This window comes from Blennius ocellaris (assembly GCF_963422515.1).
Source record: "Blennius ocellaris genome assembly, chromosome: 3".
In the NCBI taxonomy this organism is placed as follows: Eukaryota; Metazoa; Chordata; class Actinopteri; order Blenniiformes; family Blenniidae; genus Blennius; species Blennius ocellaris.
In genome coordinates, this window is record NC_137652.1 from 7,488,959 (window position 1) to 7,508,534 (window position 19,576).

At 42.3% G+C, this 19,576-nt stretch overlaps 1 protein-coding gene across 2 annotated transcripts in view; it reads right to left on the reverse strand.

Annotated features, from left to right (window-relative positions):
- arhgap10 (Rho GTPase activating protein 10) overlaps nt 1-17,927 on the reverse strand; it is a 47,679-nt gene extending 29,752 nt beyond the window's left edge. For both annotated transcript variants that reach the window (XM_080518019.1, XM_080518018.1), the window contains exons 1-10: nt 17,371-17,927; nt 6,190-6,285; nt 5,886-5,947; nt 4,085-4,156; nt 3,773-3,874; nt 2,089-2,199; nt 1,230-1,334; nt 668-797; nt 392-498; nt 179-273 (exon numbers count right to left, since the gene is read on the reverse strand). In XM_080518019.1, coding sequence (XP_080374145.1) covers nt 179-273; nt 392-498; nt 668-797; nt 1,230-1,334; nt 2,089-2,199; nt 3,773-3,874; nt 4,085-4,156; nt 5,886-5,947; nt 6,190-6,285; nt 17,371-17,524 — 1,034 coding nt within the window. In that variant the 5' untranslated portion in view covers nt 17,525-17,927. The remainder of the gene's footprint in view (nt 1-178; nt 274-391; nt 499-667; nt 798-1,229; nt 1,335-2,088; nt 2,200-3,772; nt 3,875-4,084; nt 4,157-5,885; nt 5,948-6,189; nt 6,286-17,370) is intronic.
- Nucleotides 17,928-19,576: the final 1,649 nt, after the last annotated feature.

The window sequence follows — 19,576 nt, forward strand, 5'->3', positions numbered from 1 at the left end:
GTCTGCCTCTTCTGCAGATGCTGCAGAAAAGACACCCGTTTCATTAAAAAAAAAAAAAAAAAAAAAAAATCACCTACAAGAGAAATACCTGATGAACGGGGTTAGTAATGTGATTTAAATGGGACGTGCAGACAACAAAACCACACTGCATCTGAGCAACTGCAAGGCGATGATGTACCGATCTGTTATGTCGAGGTCCAAGCAAAACCTCCTGTCCAACGTGTCTGTCGTTTTGCGGAGGCAGGATTTAAGTGTGACAGACTCTGTCTCACCCTTAAACGAAACAAAAAAAAAGTGTTATTCGGAATGCTTTCGATGATGGGACAGATGGAAAATACCACAAAAGTAACATGCCAATGAAAAGAAAAGTGACAAATTGCCTAAAACTCACAATTTTTCCACCAGATCTGTGGTCAAAAGTGACCATATGGAGGATTTTTTGCTCCTTGACAAAAGTGGAGTAACGTTTGACCCAACTTGAACCAAAAGGAGGTGGCCCTGGAACACAACACAGAGAAGACACACATTTAACACATCGTGTTTGTTTACATGGCCATAAACAAAAGGATAAATATAAATAATTGGGCCATTGTAGTAATGCAACAATCGAAACAATTTGCTTAATTGCCGTTTCAGGTTAATAAATCCATAACAGCATAGGTCTTACGTTTCTCCTGTACATAGAGGTAGCCTTCACAGCTGATGGGGCTGGTTTGTCTGTATTCCTGGGGCGTCTCCCTGATCCTCTTCATCAGCTCGTTCACCTCTGAACGTGTGCCCTCAAATCGACTCCTTGTCTGGGAGGGACAGGAAGCAAACACACACTCCAGGAAGTCACTTCCTGACACTCAGTTGGATGACCTCGGTCACCAGGAAAATCAGTATGCGCCCCCATAAAAAGCCCTTCACCCCAATCAAACGATGCTTTGCTGCACGGTGGTAAATTCGGGTAAGAGGGGTTTGTAGCGAAGCATACAGGGATGCAAATAATAAACCTCTGGCTATTAGAGTAAGGACTTAAAATATCTGTGTTGCCTTCTTATTCGTGTTGGTGTTCAATAATTATTGCAAACAAAGCTTTTATTCCGGCTTGTTCAGCAAATTTTATGACATGTAGCGGCCACGAGGTTCTTTTCAGAGGACGGTTACTACATTTTTGTTGGCTAAAATAACAAAAGATAAAGATATCGATCACACATATGATGTTAATAAACATTGAAAAGACTTACATTCTGAATATTGATCTGCAGTGCTCTCTTATAATGATCAAAGTCTTTGGCCAGCTCAAAACCCTGGTGATAAAAGGTGAAGACTGTCTGAAAGAAGGCCAGCATCTGAAAGACGAGAAGAAAATGACAATAGAAAGAGAGAAGAAAGACCGATATGAAATAAAATGCATCATGGCAAAAGATTTGTCTTTTCCTCAGACAGTGATTCAATCTCATGTGATCTATCATCTGTTTTCTTGTTGTGTTCAATGAGGGATGGGTACATCATTTTACTCTAATCTGTCTTGAAGGCATCTCATCCACCCACGTGTTTGTGGGAAGGGGCGTTTAAAAGATAGCTTTCTGGACCTTGAGCTTTCTCCCCAAAAACAAGACAATACTTCCAGAAACTTCAGAAAAACCTCAGTATTCATTCCCTTCGGGTTTAACTAGGGCCCCAACATGCTGCAGCTTTAGACACGCAAAACTAAATTGAGTCAGTAACTTATAAAGTTTCAGGCTTTTTAGCACAGATGACTCAAATTTCTTCCCTCCCAAAATATTTTTCCTACCAAGGAATGACCTTCATGCCTGCACGAATACTATGGTCTCTTTCTGCCATAACTATGACCAACTTGTAGAAATATAGAGGAATTTGAAATATATAAACTTAATGTAGTTATATGTCTTTGATGCCAATGCCTTAAGTGAACTCAGACATGCCATTTCATAAGAAAAAAAATCCAAGCAGTAAATGTGGCTCCTCACATTTTAAGCGAGCAAGCCAAAAGAGAGTGAGCCAAAGCCTTCAAAAATAATCACTTCAATGTGAACAAGAAGTCGCGTCAGAACTTCCATGTCTCACAGACGAGGCCCTCACCGGTTCCACACACTCAAACTTCTTTCTCTCTTGGATGTCCTGCAGTTTGCACACATAGTCCAGAGACTCCTCCTGAAAGTGCAGTCTCATGGTTTCCACCTGGACGTCTGCCTGAGGAAGTGGAGAACAAACATCGAGGTAATTATAGGCCCAAAGCAAAGCATCGAAGGCAGGAAACACTGGAAGGTCTCTGGTAAAGTTTAATTTCTGAAGCTGGAGGCTTTTTTTTTGACATTGGATCAAATAATTTTAGGATACTATAAAGGTAGCTTGCTTTGCCATTGACAAATACTGACAAAGTCCCTCCATCTCCTATACTACTCTAGCCAACAAAAGGTCACAGAACTGAGCAAACACACCCAGGAAGAGCATGGAAACTACACACAGAATGCTCTCCAGATTGGACGCCAAACTTTTGATGTGTGTCAAGAGCAATTTATAAACATGTATTCTTTAACTGATAGAAATAAATCTTTGTGACATGAACTCACACGCAAGAGCTTTAAAAAAAAAAAAAGAAGAAGAGGAAAACCGAGGGAAGTGCGAAACAGGACAAAGACCTCTTCAAGGACACATGCGACAGTCTTAGGCAACGTGAACTTTACTGTCATTAAGAGCTGACAAGTGGGAGAGCATGGCAGAAGAAATGTGGCCCTCCTGGGTCAAGGTGCACATGTCTGACATAATTAGATAAACCGGGGATGGAACAAACAGGAAGCACAATACTACATCCATCTATCTATTTCAAGCATGATAGCAGAGCAGGCCCTGACTACAAAGGAGCTGATGACACACCCAAACTTACACCAATGCAGTTTAGAGTGGCTCGGTGTTTAATCTAACCGGGCTGGCTTTAAACTGGAGGGTTAATCCACTCAGAAAAGATCCACTTAGCTGCTGGGTTGCTTTACTTCTCCCTGTGCAGGACACAGGTCAGAAAATGCAAACTACAATATCCAATGCGCTTTAAGGGTTCCTTATACTGCAAAAGTAAATATACAACTTCGCACAACTATTTGGAAATGAAAGCCGACTGTAAGATGAGATTTTCTGCACAACAGCGACCAAATAAGAAAATGCTTTTTATTTTTGTTTAACCATATATTTACTGTTCACTGAGCTGACATAGCAACAAAAAGGGGTTTTGATAAAGTTCATGACTCTTGTGGCTTTGGCTGAATCACTGGTTGTGCTTATTCACGTTAGATAGAAATTTGTGTTCGGACCGCAGAGCCTTGTGTCAGAAGGAGAGCAGAACAGCCTGCAGTCGTAATGTTAACAGCTTCAAGTGTCCTCTCTGTTTGCTGTATACAAGACATGGGAAAGCCTTACAGGGCGTCATCGTGGAACAAAGACGAGAAGGCAAACAGCGTTTCGTAACCAGCTAGAAGAACGCCACAGTTGAAATGTGTAATCTCAATGTGGCGTAATGGGGATTGTTCCATTGCAGTCAGTAGAAGGAGTTAGTGTAGTAGAAAAGACACACTTTCCCTGTGACACAGTGGAAACAAACACAGCCCAGCAGGCCCTGCAGAGAGGCTCATTTCACTGTACCCAAAACAAAAATTAAAGCAAGGACTTTGTAAGCCAACAAAATGTTTGTTTGCTTTCTTTTCTTTTGGATCATGAATAAGTACTTTGATTCTGAAGGCATCTGTTGCAGAGTTCAGGTAAGAATACAAACCTCTTGGAGCTGTGGCTCCTTCTTCTTTGCTGACATGTTCAAAAGCTTTTCCAGAGAGCTGTAGTACTTCTCCGTTTCTTTTTCATACCTCTTTCTCTCCGCCTTAAGGAACAGTACAATGGAAGAACCAAAAAGATCAACTGATTAATTTTTGGAGCAAAAGCAGTGTTTGTCTTGCGCATCATTTTCGATTAATGTTCCATTTGAAAGAAAAACGTTTTCAGTTGTCATGAGGATACAGTACGAATGTGAACAGATCTACCAGGACCAACTAAGCACATCAGAAAGAGGCCATAAAACATCATCCATTACCCTCACTGTGCCGAGCTGCTCCTTCCTGAACTTTTCCAGAGGTTTCATCAAGGTTTCCGTGATGTTTCTCATCTATAGAAATGAAAACATCTTCATCACTTCTTGTTCTGACACTGGATGAAACACGGCTTACTTTTTACGTGTTTATGGGTTTTGACCAGATGAATTCCGATGCAAAGATTATATGGACTTCCCAAAAATTATGAATATCACTGAAAAAATAATATTCCAACACCAGCAACGAGCAACAGGTGTCGAGATTTTTTTTAAATTTTAATTTCAATAATTGGTCTCTTGCTAAAAAGAAAAGAAAAATCCCAGATCATGTGAGGTATTCTTATATTTCAAAATACTGTATTTTATAAGATTCATAACAGATCAGAAAATTACCAGCAATAAAACAGTATTGAAATAGTTTGTGAAATACATGTGAATAGATAAAGGTTTGAGTGTTTGAAATTGACGATCGGAAGATAACCTTTTCCTTATATTCAATTATTTTTTTAGATGCACTAATTTAGCTGTACAAATCTTCTGTTCATGCTATTCCTGACATAATGTTTGTTTAGTTTGTTTTGTTTTTTTATATTGAGTCTTTGTGATTTGATTCTACAGTGTATTTTCTTTTAAATTGCTGTAATGGATAAAATACATTTATTGACACTCTATAATTAAAACCTGCAAATTCTCAGTTCACACAAAACTATATCCACCGACTAAACTAGAACTGCTAGATTTATGGTCCATTATTAAGATTAATGAATATATTGTGAAATATTCATAGTGGTTTTAAAAAAAAATATATATATTTTTTTTAAGAAGTTTAGTTTAGTTTTTATTCTTAGTTTTGTTTTTTCGCTCCACTGTGAATTCCCCAAACTGTACTCTTGACTGAATTGTGTGCGTTGTAACGTACTGCATGAACAGAGATGGAAGAAGTCTTTTAACTCCTTCCTCCTGCGTTTCTGCGCTGCTGAGCGCAGGACATGTCTGTGCCTGCAAACCCCATGCGGCTTTTCCTTAGTGTGCACTGTGATGTCATCACGCTGTGCTGAGGAGTGCTGAGCAGAGCGTGTGCTTACCATTATAATCCGAGCCTGGCACTGCAACAGTCACTTCAGTGAGAGACTGATGATGGGTTCACTCCCTCACCTCAGACGCTACACACTGGCATTATAGGAGGATGGCTGTTTATACAAAGTCACAAACACTGAAAATTGGGCAGTGCGAACATCTGCCCAGTTATTCCCCCTACTGTTTTCTTTTTTTTTTCTTTTTTTTTATGATAAAATGAGGCTCGTCGACAGGTATTTTAAAGGAAAGGCTGATTTTGTTTTTGCCGCGTACCGAAGCAAAGTTTTGGGGGGTATTTTATAACGATTGTGAATTTATGTGATCATGCAATTTGCCTTGGTATTTAAAGCTTAGGCGTGACGTTTTTAAGCACTTCTGTCCAGTCCGCAGCCACACCCGAGCAGGTGATGAAACAGTGACCCTTAGACAGACACAAGCCAGGAACTGTTTAAACGCTATTAGCTCGAACACAGCCTCCTGAGTGCGGTGGACATACTGTACATTGGAGAAAATTATATTATGAATGTTGGTCTGGATCTCTGGTGCATGACAGAGTTGGACATTAATAGACACAGGCACCTAATATGGGCAGTAATAGGTGTAAGCTTGCATTCGCATATAAACAGTTTCACTGCAAATGCCGCGGGCGGGCGCACAAAAACACAACCACCCCCGCACACGTAGGTATGTTCCCCCTGTCTTTCAAGTCCAGACTGGTTGTTCTCACCATGAGCTCTCTTTGGTCTTCTAGGTTTTTGAGGAATGAGGAAAACTCTTGCAAAGACTCATCTGGAAGAAAACAAAGTTAAACATTGTGACGTGATTAATTCTGACTCAGTCTGTCTCCCATTCACATGCAGGCCAATCGACTAACGTTGCAATTACGCTGGTGCAGGCGCACAACAAGACCAGCTCCTAACGTGTGTATACACACAAAACTGCAAATGAACATTTACACTATGAGCCTGCTGTGGATATCCAACCTGGTGGTTAGTTTTTCTGCCGTGCAAGGTGCCAAACCAAACACTCACCGATACACCTCTCGTCGTCTGTCTTTGCATCTCCGATGTACTCGAACTGAAACTCTCCCAGGCACTGGGCAAACTTTCGCTGTGCCATCCCAAGCTCTGAAAGGAATTGTCAAAACATTGAAACTTAATACAAACTATCAAAGAGGCTGAAATTTAAATGAAGTGCTTGTCAACACTTTATTAAATGAAAACATCTTGAAAAACAATACTAATACACTTACAGGTAATTTGTATGCTATGATACGGTCACAAGGATTCATCATGAGTTGTCTTGCAAAGTACGTCTGGCACTTATATCACAGTTAACCACATTGCAAACATCCTGCTCGGAGACAGTCTGCCACATCCTGCTGTGCAGCAGGGCCGGTGTGCACCAGCAGGGCAGGTACCACCGGCCGGCGCGACGCACACCAGGTTATATTTAGTCTCCAGTGTGCAAGTCACACTTGACACATCAGAAGAGGTGCAAAGACATGTTGGAAGTCGTAAAGCAAAAGAACCCCCAGCAAATCTTCTGGAAAAGGTTTTAGATAAAACCGGTTTTCATTTCTATGAACTTCTACAATGCAGTGTTGAGATTCAGCAGCTCAGTCTACAAGGTATTCTATTGGTTGTATTCTAAATACAAACAGATTTTTTAATGAAGTACAGTGTGTGGTTTTACCACATAGTCCTACCAATGGAAAGAGCCTCAATTTACGTTGCGGAAAACATTTAGACATAATAAATAAAACAATGACCATATTCAATCAAACAGCACCAACGAGGAAAGATCTGATTAGTTCCAGATGATTCCAGCAGAGTTCAACGATCCCAATCCTATAGCCAACATCATCAAGTGCATGTTGGGGTATACACAATAATTAGGACATCATGGAAGTAATGGCACGGCCCCAACTGTGTCCTCATGTCAACTTCATTGAGTCCGTGTGGAATTATATAAAGAAACAGAAGAATTTCAACAAGCGTACATCACTGTTTTGGGCTTTTTAGACAACCTTCATGCTAATACTTAATTTGAGGGCGTTTTTACTTTATAAAATGTAAAACAGTGCTGTGTATATTTAGAGCAGCGGTGATATCCATACAGGCGAAGACGTTACACAGTGTATCAACAAAACCTGCAACTTTAGATCGTCTATAATGAAATGTTTAAACACAAGACAGATCCATCTCAAAACCAGCTATTCAATTACATTTCCATCTTAAGCTACTCTTGATAGTGTGTGTATAAATGCAATGGATTACATCTACAATAGGACCGAAAGTCCAAACATGTGAGAGGACTTGAACGCCGTCTGCCTGCAGCCAGCACACGGGGCACAGCTTCTGCTGCTGTCGTCTACTTCAAACAGTCGGAGAATCTATTGCTGGTCACTTGTCAAGGCAAATACGATCCCCAAGCACACAAAGAAGTATGAAAACAAAGCACCTCCAGCCGGGTCCTCCAGCCAATTTATCACGCCACTACAGGAAGCTAAGAAGCTGTTTGACACAATGGGAGACTTTGTGTTTCACATTTAGAATAGCCGTGTTCTGTGAGTGGGCCTTCATAGAACACATGGAGGAAGTGGTTTATTTTCTTGTTGGTGAAGTAAGTGTTGTTCTTAAGGTAATCAGAGTAAACCAAAAGTAAAACCAAAATAACTAATTAAACGCAAACGAGAACAAAATCCCCATATCTTTCTCCAGGCTTTGAGCAAATGTAGTCTAATGGCAGTAATCAAAACACAAGGATTCATGACTTGTTTATGGCTAATAATAGATCATTGCTCACCGACTACTGCAAGACACTGTACAGGGCGACCTTGGAGCATTAATCAAAAGTGGAGAGAGTCTAAAATCTTCTTTTCTTGAGGCACCATATACCTTCGCGTCTCGTAGGGTAGGAGTGTGGAGTCAGAGCCTCTTTAAAGAAAGTGTTTTAACAAAGGCACACAAAAGGATTTGAGAGGAATATCCAACTGTCGGCCAATAAACTTCCTTGAGCTACTGCAAGAATTCATTAGACAGGCATTTAGAGTAACAAATACAGACTGTAAATGTGTAAAGTAATAACTCTACTTTCTGAGTGTGTTTCCATCACAGAGAGAACTTTCAAGCACAAGCCGATGACTGCAATGTGGGACGGTTTAAGTATGAGTTATAAACAATATTTTACAAATAAAAGATGTAACAAATACAAGTGCGACATGTCAATACTTTGGAAGCAAACAGCGACGTACACAAACGTAGCAATTTCCCCCTGAAATGAAGGTCAATCTGAGAGGGAATCAAAGCCAAACCGACAGCAGGGATCCAGTCCATAAAAGGTGACTGTGGTCAGTCTAGTCTGGTCCTTAACATGCAGTCAGTGGAACAAGTGGAGACGGTACAGATCGTCCTGCAGTGAACAAACTCTGATAATCAAACAATATTACACGAAGAGAGCATCCAATACTCCTCACTGGACAGGCTTGACCCAACATAACCTCTGTAGTGCCGACTGAAATTACAACTGAATACCGAATAATCACAGGCACATTGATTGGCAACTTTTACCTCCCACTTTGCAGAAGTTCTCGTTTTAACTGCAACTTCTCAAAGACAGTTTATTCAGAAGAAAACATCTTTGTGAAACATTCATAACCAACAGACAAAGCAGTTGGCAGATTACTTAATAATGAAGAATAATCAATAGTGACAGCCCTGCAGTTCGCCATTGCTCATGAGTTCATTGCGTACTTGTCAAACACCGTATAATGAAAGGGTACAACCCTGGAGCAGAACAAATTTTAAGTTATTACACCAACAAAGTTGCACCGTCTCACTGTGTTGCTCTCAGGACTGAGTTCAAGACTTGTTCTGCTTCTCTTTTTCTTTTCTTCCAACATAAAATCATGTCAATGAGTTATGCCAATTTTATGGAATGACAATATCTTAAATCAAAGGTTCAATATTAGTTTGACAATGATTAAATCGACTTAACCTGTATGAAGTGAATTTAAAACTTCAAGACCACTGACCTTCAAGTGTTCACTCACAAATGCTGATGGCTGCTACGCAAAATCCTGGCACACCAAAAGACATCGAACCGCTCTACCAGCTGAGCGCTAATGGTTATTGTGTGGAAGAGTGTTGTGATGGTGAAGATGAACTGCACTCCATCAGCATCTGCTTGCTTATATAATATCATTAACATAATTACAATGACTAAAGCTTTGGTGTGCGCAACAATTTTGCCCGACATGAACTCCGTCGTGGAGCCGAATCTGGTCTTCGGTGAAAGCGACTGTTTTGACAGTCACGTGAAATCCTCACTACTCTCCCGTTTACTGAAGGAACACCTCATTAGCCCTTGTATAACCCAGTCCTTCTCACAGCACCATCAAAGCTGTCCGACTCTGAATAACTTTTACATTAGTTTGTATCCACAGTACCAAGTAAACATTAGCTTACCTTTTTACAAACTATCTGCATGATGGTAGATCATCTAATTTGCTTTGTTGCTGCCTTGTGACTTCTTATATGGATTTCTTTAGAGAACAGGTGTTATGCAGAGTTCTGCTTGGTTTGCAAAAACAGACCAAAAATAGGACATGTGCACCACCATTTGCCTTCCAACAAACCGATGCCACTCAGAGCTGAAAATGATGAATCAGTCATTAGACAGACCCACACATTGCTGGCAGCTCAGACAATGTCTCACAGCAATATCACAGCCATACACAACAATACTACGTGCACAGTACGCTAACTAATAACTGCATGGGGTTCTGATTAAGGAACTTGCACAACACTCATTATTACTCAGAATTTCTCAATAGAAAGTGTTATATCTGGAAGTGCCCATACTTCTGTCAGTACTTCTCATTTCTTGCATTCCCTTGTGCGTGATAACAGGACTGTTGTTATTGGACAAAACAGTGAACTAACTTCAAATGCGTATTTGGTAACGGTATTGGTGTTTGCTCCAGTAATGATCTAGGTTTGAATGTCCGGTTTCAGTAAGTCACTACTGAGGCTGAGCATCTGGTTGGAAAGATCAGCCATCGGCGGATGACAATTCATCTCAATGACTATATAAAAATGTGTACAAACAAAATGGATCAGGAGGAGTTGGGCTATATCAAGCCTGTTATGTGTGTGATTAGAAGGAGGTGTCCTTCATCCGATACCATCAGACCTTCGTTCAAATAGCGTTCAACAGCTGTTCAGTTTGTATTTACAGAAGATTGCTCAGCACAGATTTCAAAGTGATTTATTTGAAGCCTATATGCTGCCAGTGGGCATCGGCGCAGTAACATTTTGGATTAAACTCAGTTTGTCTTCACACTTTTCTCTCTCCACACGTGTATCTATTTATCCATCCATCTTGCTTTTTCTACCTTGGTTGCATGAAATCTTGGGAAAAATTTGGAGCCAAAGATCAAGTTGGACAGGTCACCAGTCCATCAAAGGCCCTTTGTCCACCAGGTGTCTGCATGACAATATAGTCCATCCTGGTTTAGTGATATTGATATATTTTTTAACAGATCGATCAAAACACTGCCCATAATATTTGCAACAGTCCACTTTTAAATCCTTTTGCCAAACGTTTTATAGTGAAGCAGCTTCTCTTCAGAGAAAGGAGCCAGAAGGTTGTTGGGATGATACAGAGTTTGTGGTCCTTTTGGCTCCACACACACACGTGTGTGTGTGTGTGTGTGTGTGTGTGTGTGTGTGTGTGTGTGTGTGTGTGTGTGTGTGTGTGTGTGTGTGTGTGTGTGTGTGTGTGTGTGTGTGTGTGTGTGTGTGTTTGAAACAACAGTTAAGTTCAGCAATTCAGAGCATAATTCTTTACAGACATATTGTAAAGTAAACAGACTGCCAAACTTAGTTCTTTGCAAATATCTGTTTAGACACTTACACGACTCAAAACTATGGAAAAATAGTCCGCAACATTCACGCAGTAAAAACATGTTGTGACAACATTACACTGGACCTTGGCACACCTTAACCCAGCCTGTACACACTTCATAAAGCCTGACATAAGGTCCGGGCAGGATCCAGTGTCAGTGAGTAGTAAAAATATAATGGCGAGGGTCACATGATGGTTGGTTAACTGAAGGATGTGTCTTTGCAGAGCTCCGGCTCAAACCCTCTAATTTTTAGGGGTGGTCTGGATAACGATTTCTGTGCTTTGGATGTTCTGGCCCAATTAATAATGAATATCCGAAAATTTGACTCGTGCCAATGGAGTGCTTAAGTTCAGGACTACAAGGCATAGGAAGCCGCCCCCTCCTTTAGCTCATCTGTATCAAAGGACTTGTCATGTTTGTATTTGCTGTCATGGCTTTGTTTTCATCTTTGTCATAAAAGTTGAAAATTAATAAAACATTGCTTAAAAACATATCGGTAGATAAAGGTGAGCCATAATACAGTTTACATATGAGCCATCTGCACATTTTTTTCAACCAGCAGCATTTATTACTCCATTGCAAAGTGTAAACAATATACATATTTCTTCAGTGTTGCACTTTTCTCTCCTTCTGAAGTCACTTTTTAAACTTTCAGAGCAACAAGTTTGTTTTTGTTGACAGGCACACAAACCCTGTTACTAGGGGAAGACCGAACATAGGCTTGCATCTCTGTGGATAATTAACGTGAACTCCAGGAATACTGATGTCAATGAGCAGACTCGCGAGCTCTTTATTAGAGCCATATGCGGGAGTGGTGCACGAATCACACCCATCCATGACCTGATTACATAAGCTGCAGTCATGTTTAATTCACTGCAGGGTGGACAGCTAATATCAGACCAAGCTGGGGTCTTCATTACATCAAACATGAAGAATGCAAGCTATCCGGTTACATGAGGCTGCAACAAAACAGGCAAGGGGGGGGGGGGGGGGGGGGGGGGGGGACTGCAACAGCTTTGTATCCCTGTATAATGTCAATTCAGTTTTCAACAGCACTGATCAACTGCACACAATCAGTGGAGCAATAAACAGAGCGGCGGATGAGAAGTCTGCGTAACAGATTGAAATGATAGCTGTGGTCCTGGAGGAAAGAGCTATCACAAGATGGAAATACCACACACACACAAGGGCACACACAAGAGTCCCAGGCTAAGGCTTCGCCTCCTTTTTGCCTTTTAAAGCAAGGCATTTCAGAGCAAACCTGGGAACTGTCAAACTTGGCTAGTTTCTCTGCGGCGCAGCAGAGATCCCAGTCTGCTGGCTTCACAGCATGAGTCATACGGACCTCACCTCATATCTCTCAAATATTACAACAAGAAGAAAAAGCAAACACTGCTGCCCCTGTTTAAAGGAGGTGGGAAGGAAAACATAAGGGGGGAACTAATGAATTTATTGGGCAGCGTCACATTATGATCAACAAGTCGCTGTTTTTTTTTTTTTTTTTTACCATAACAAGATCGTAGTCAAGGAAGAAACTGCAAAACTGAAACTTGGTAATCAACAATAAGCTACACTATCACTCTTACTCTTTGTAGTAATCAGCTACTGATCGAATTCATCTTTATTGTCAATGCTCTCACAATGCTCATAACTTGCTGCTATCACTGAGCTTGACAGGATGTTTTTCATTTTCATCCGTCCACTTAAACCTTAATGTTATACAGTCCTGCCACATGACATGCGCAGCACTACATGTGGATGTTACATGTGCCACAGTCAAAATGAACTGCATGGATCGAAGAGCAGGACTTTTTTTTTTTTTTTATCAAAGCAGGAAACAAAAGGTCGTATTATCTTGTACGCATTTTCCCCCAAAACAGACCATGAAATGTAAGTTAATGTCAAAGGTGCGGTGCTGAAGAAGTCCACATTGTATTTATTGGCGTTTGCCGGGGGGTTGTTTGTTATGATTTCTACGGTCTCATCAGATGTGCCACTTAGGTCAGCACTTGCCGAGTCCAGGCCTTCGACGTTTGCACGCCGTGCCTTTCCACAGTCCTTCCTGTTCCACTCTCCCGACTTTTCCAGGCACCACTCGCCGCCCACCTTTGCCCTCGACAGGGCCGGCCCACCCATCCCATCATGTCCAAACCCCTAGCTCCCTGCCCGCAGAGCATGCATTACTTCACTCATGACTTCCTGCTGATGCTCAAAACAACGGTGCAGCGCGAGGCCGCTCTGACCAGCATCCCAGCAGCTTATCATAGATTCATGACAGAACCTGAGAGTAATGTCATAATGCAACGGTACATACTGAAAGTGAAAGGACCTTGTGCCAAAAAAGGAGCCGAAGAAACTCTGCCAGGCAATGCACTTTTATAGTAGGCCTTTTTGTGGAGTGAGAGATAAAAAGCGTTCCTCCCATATGAGTTCACGTCTTCCACTAATGCGATTTTAATGAAAGATTGTGATGTGGCTCTTGGGCAGAATTGGTAATTTGATTATAGAGAGCAGCCGTGAGCCAAAGCACACCATGGCAGGCTACTCTTAAACCTGCCTGCCACAGAAACGCTGACCTTTGCACGCCCAGGTGCTTCTGTCCAACTAGAAGTGGAAATAAATAAATAAATAAATAAATAAATAAATACTGATATCAAAAATCAGAGGCTTCAAGTCATTTCGCGAGTCCGGTGGTCAGCTTGCCAGAGGAAGTCCTGCTGGTCCTGCGTCTGATGTTAATTCAATTTTACAGAACAGAGCCACAATACCAGAATGCACAGGAAGCAATACATAATGAATGGAGCTGAAAGCCAGGCTGTCACAAGGCTACGCTGCTCAGAAAGGGAGAGCTCCGACCGTGTGGATGAGCAAACAACACACCAATGTGTTTGGTCAAGACAACAGTGGGGTGTGGTTGTTGAGAGGGTACAGACAGGACACAGTTCCTGTAGAGGAAACCCTCGGAAACAGAAGCACATCTGCGTGTTGCTCCACTTGTGGGCACTTCCATGTCAGGGCTCTCCGGCCCCGGGGCCCCGCTTCCAAGCTTCCTCTCAGAGCCAAGGACTTTCCGACGTGGGACATCCTCCCAGCTGTAGTAGCAGAGTCACTGACAATCGCATGTCCACTGGCCAAACGGCAGATCGGGCTGAGGTCAAACATCTCATCGTGCAGCTCCAGCGTCAACACATCATGTCCTGACAGTTGCAAGAGGGACTGAATCTGTCAATAAGCCGCTAAATCGACTGTTTTCACAATGGCACAGAGCGCTGTATCACGCCGTGAAGCAGATAGTGGTCGTCATGTTTAGAGGATCACGCAAGCCTCGCCTCCCAAAATCAACGCGCTTCATCACAAACAACACATGAGTTCATCTGGCTGCACGAGCTCTTCATCTTCAAAAGTTGCACACCACAAACAAGCAGATTTAGAGGAAAACAACTGCTGGTATGTAGTGTGATCTCTGCAAAGAGGAGAACCACACATTCTCATGAGACAAGATAACAGTGTGATGTCCGTGCGATGAGAGTCGAACCGGAGCTCAGCTCCACCCAGACACTGGAAATTAACAACACCTTACCTACACCTTACTTAGACTTCTCACTGAAACTACCGTCTGGCGACTGGTTTAGTGCAATCATCCGCAAACAACATTGCAATTGTGAAATTGTAATCGTTTCAGGAGGTTTCAGGAAGCATGCACATTCAATGACCACGTGATGAAACACCCACCAGCCGACATCTCACTCACACACACACACACACACACACACACACACACACACACACACACACACACACACACACACACACACACACACACACACACACACACACACACACACACACACACACACACACACACACACACACACACACACACACACACACACACACACACACACACACCAATGAAAAACAAAGATGTTGTGTACTGAAGAAAGAGGTGTGATCACTGATCCAGATTGGACGCACCTTCAGAACCTGAATCTCCGAAAGTTGCAAGTTTACAAGAAATTGATTCTTTCCTGCATCTCCAAAAACTACAGTGATGATCATACAATTTAGAGGAGTGCATCACATCTCCATAAGCTAAATTATGGGATATTATTCCACAAATAATTACAGAAATTGTTAAAAATGGTGCTCACTCATATTGTGGTGTTCATTTATGGTCCCAACACTATATTTAACACAAGTGTAAGGAGTCAAAGGCAACACTGGGCTCAGTAGACTCACCAGTCCTGTTTGTGTGATTATACCCGAAACAGCCAGAAGAAACACTTAATTTATACTAAACTGCTGGAGCAGCTGGATAATGTTTTGTCTGTGTCTACTGTTGCTTTAAGAGTGTGAATTCCCAGTGTGTACAGTGCTCACCCAATGTCAAAAACATTCAGACATCCAGTCAACAGAGGATTTGCAACACACTCAAAACACTGACGCTCAGAGAACCTCATTAATGTCAGCACAACGAAACGTGACCGTCAGTTCCTTCCCGAAAACCCAACTTATTTTGTAATAGCCCCAATGGGAGGTCACGACTCCAGTTTCCTATTCCTCGTCACATTCTCATAAGTCAGATATTCAACAGAGCGTGTTGGGCGAAGGTGGAGCGAGGAGCAGAAAAGTGACGGATACGTCTAACCACAGTCACATAAGGCGTGAAATCCAAGACATGGAGCATCCTGCTGAAACAGGACACCGTGCATCGGTTTACCCCGGCAGAGCGGTGCATCATTACCCACTCGCCTGAATACCAGAGTTCACCATGAGGCTCTGCGGGCGGAGGTTGTGCTGGTGATTTTGCATTGCTGGAAACAATAAGCAGGACATATGGCAAATCCTATCAGGTAAACAGAGGGGCGTTTATTCCCTCCATGCTCCAACCCAGCTGTGTTCTTAAGATATTGACTCTCACTAAATTAACAAGCATGAAAGAATCATGTGATGAAGGAGCCACTTTGGGGGAGTATCCCTGATGATAAGAGAGGTCAAAAGAGACTAGATGGACCTGCTCAGGTATTGGAACACAAAAAAGGAGGAGATGGGCCAGTCTGGGTTTGTACCGTCTACTACAGGACAAAACAAAAACACAAGTCAAGCACCAATCATGGAAAGTATTAGTGAAGCCTGCTTTCCTGAACTTGTCAGACCAAGAAACGAAAAGATTGCACATACCATCTTAACGCCTTCTAGACACCAAGTGATTCAATATGGTGATAAAGACTAAAACATGCCATGTCATGATTCCTCACACAGAACTAACATGTACACATGAGGGTGTTGTCTTTTGTGAACGTGGCAAAAAAAAGTCCTTATGACAGTCAAAACATTGCAGTGAGCCTTTCTAATAGTTGTGCTTGTGCACAAAAACAACTTCAATAAAATTACCTCCGCCCCACTGTATCACACGAAAACAATTTGGATTGTCGTCCATGAAGATGTCAGTGCTGAAAATCCCTGAACCGAGCGGGCTCGTACAAAGACCCCTGTGTGCGTTCGGTGTGTTCCGGAGCACCTCCGCTGAAACCAAAGCCGTGAAGAATTCCGGTTGTCCTTCAGGCAAAATGAGAGACATACCTGAGCACCTGAGAGCCTCTGAGCAGCACAGAGGTAAAGTCACTGTGGATAATGGTTTTTAAGAGCGCCACAATAAAACCCTTTTTAAATAAAAACACAGCATTGTCATTTCATAACCTCACATCCATGCAATACCACTCCATTAATGAAGCTCTGATTGATTGTTGGGCGCTTTGTGAAGTGGTTAGCACTCTTGCCTCACGGCAATACCACCCCTGGTTTGATTCCGGGCCTCTCTGTGGCGTTCCTATGTTCAGGCTGAGTGTGCAGCGGATTCCTCCTCCCACAAGTCCAAAGTCAATCGTATTCAGGGAATCTGCGCCCTCATATGTGAATGTGTGTGTTTGCTCTCTTGTGCCCTCCAACCTCAGCCGGGATCTGCCCTGGCACCCCCTGAACTGGATGAAGCTGTACTTAAGAATAATTGACTGAGGTCTGAGGCATGTTAAGGCAACATGGGGATCTCCTGTGGTGCTTTCATCGTGTTTGCTCACACTTCTCAAACTCTTTTGAGAGTCCAATGAGATCACAGCTCAGTTAAGAAGAGAGGAACAAAAAACAAATCAAGTTATTGACCCTGATTTGGGATCAACTGATGCCAAAAGGTCACGTCCAAAGCCTTAATTCAGAATCTGAGGAGATGACTGCTGAAAGTTAACAACAGTGCAGCGGGGGAGACAGCAGCAGCAATCTTTGACACTGATCCACTTCCACTCACGTTTGGTTGCGTTGATGAGGTTCTTTCCATCTTTGTAGAGCTCCTTGATGAACCTGTTGGTTTTGTCCAACTCTGCTTCGTGCGCCTTGATCTTCTCCCTGAATCCGGGGCTGTCCAGATAGCACTCACTGAACTCCAGCGGGTGTAGTCCCATGTCTGTCGGTGTACCGGAGGAGGAGGAGGAGGAGGCGGAGGAGGTGGTGGAGGGGGGGTCAACAGCGCGCAAAACCGGGCAAAAAACGCCGCTTGCTTTGTTAAGTCAAACCGAGAGCGAATTGCAAAGAGGCCCCTGTCAAACGAGTGCACTTCTGGGGAGGTTTGTCTTCCGAGGTGCTACGTGAAGTAGCGGCGGCGGCTAGCCGCGGTTAGCATGGCAACTTCTGACACGCGCGTGCTGTCAAACGCGAGGAAAACGCGGCGAGAAGGTAACGCGGCTGAGAGGTGGCGGCGACGCGCTCTCGGGTGGAGCGTTCATCGGAAGACGGTTTCGCCGGGGGTTGTGAAAAGAAAAGAAAAGAAAAAGGTCACGGCTCCAGCTTTTTTCCTCCCTCCATGGAGCTCCAGCAGGCAAAGTGACAGATTGAGAAACTCTGCTGACATCTGCGTGCGCGTAGCGAACTTCCATCAGAGACGAATCGCCCCAAGATGGTTCAGTCAGAGGAGCTTCCGCCTTCGCTCTGCAGGCTGAGACCACTGAGACCACCTGGGCACAGACATGCAGAAGCACCCCCATGCCCTCAAAATATCCTGGAAGTTATGTCTCTTTGCCTTTATGTCTCTCTGTGCATGCTTTAAAATCTCTATGCGCAATTTTTATATAACAACAGTTGAACAACAAGACCAAAAATGCCAAATATATGTATTTTAATTTGGCCTTGGTCATAATTTAGATATTGTGCAGTCTGCATTAAACGTCACATGCCATCCCCTATTGCCTGTCACGATCTACTCCCCATTATTGCAATGACAAAAAACAGTTTGAAATGAAAAATGTTGCTTCTTATATCAAATATTGACATGGATTGAAATACAACTATAAACCTATAAATTGGATTATTTTCTTTGATGGAGTCCTTCCTCTAATTTTGATATCCAAGTCAGAGTTGGGCCACTTTGATGACTGTCAGTCACAAAAAACATCAGGATGCATTCAATGTAAAAACAAACAAACAAAAGACTCACTGCCTAATTTAATACTTCAGTCAGAGTTCAATTGTGGTTACAAGGAATTTTCTATTATGCAAGTGAAACTTCCCGAATACAACACACTAGACATTGTTTGCCTAAAACCAAGTTGTAAGTTGGAGTTGGATCAGACCTGCTGCTTAAAAACTTAGTCTCTGGTTTTCAGCGTGCAATATATAAGGTGAAAAATATGCAATACAACAAAGCTAAAACAACCAGTCTCAGTGAATGTTAAGTTATACAAGTCTTTATTGCAACTGAAGTTGATAGCGAGCAGCTCTGCGGGAGGCAAGGCGTAAGCTTCTCAATCAGATTAGTCTATGGAGGCTGATAAAGTCTGTGATTCATCAATACCAATTTGAATCCGTCATTATATACAGCAGCTAACAAGATGAAATAGCAAGCACTTATCAGGGAAACCTGTAAAATCAACAAAGTAACCAAGCATGACCCCCGTTTTGAGTTCTCCTAAATGAAAACTTGTGAAATTAATCAGGAAAACGTGCATGTTGTGATAACAGTGCATGCAGCCGTATTCTGATTAGAAAAATTGTAAAGACTTCAGAAAATCTTTGAGGTTTTTTTTTTTTTTTTTTTGCTTAAACTTTTTCACTCCAAATTTGCATTTGCTCAGGGACATTGCATTCAGCATAGCAACTTTGATTTATTTAACCCACAAACGTCCGATAGATACCAAGGGAAAGTCTTATCAAGCGGATTAATCAAACAGGTTGTCACTTTGCCGTCACGCTCCATGACAGTAACAAGGGAATTAGATTGCGTGAACCATCTTGATCTTTTATAGTCTTCGATTTTACCCTTAGAACCGCTTGTCATTATTTTGGTGACTTCAAGGTGGTGACATAATCTCTAAATATAATCTGTTCTAATTAGGTAAATGCAATTTGTACCAAAACTACTCTCTATCGCGGTTACTCTGTGAATTTGTTTTCATATAGATTTTAAATGGAAACTGGATAATCGTCTTTGCTTTGCGCCTCCGGAACCGTTCATGATTGGT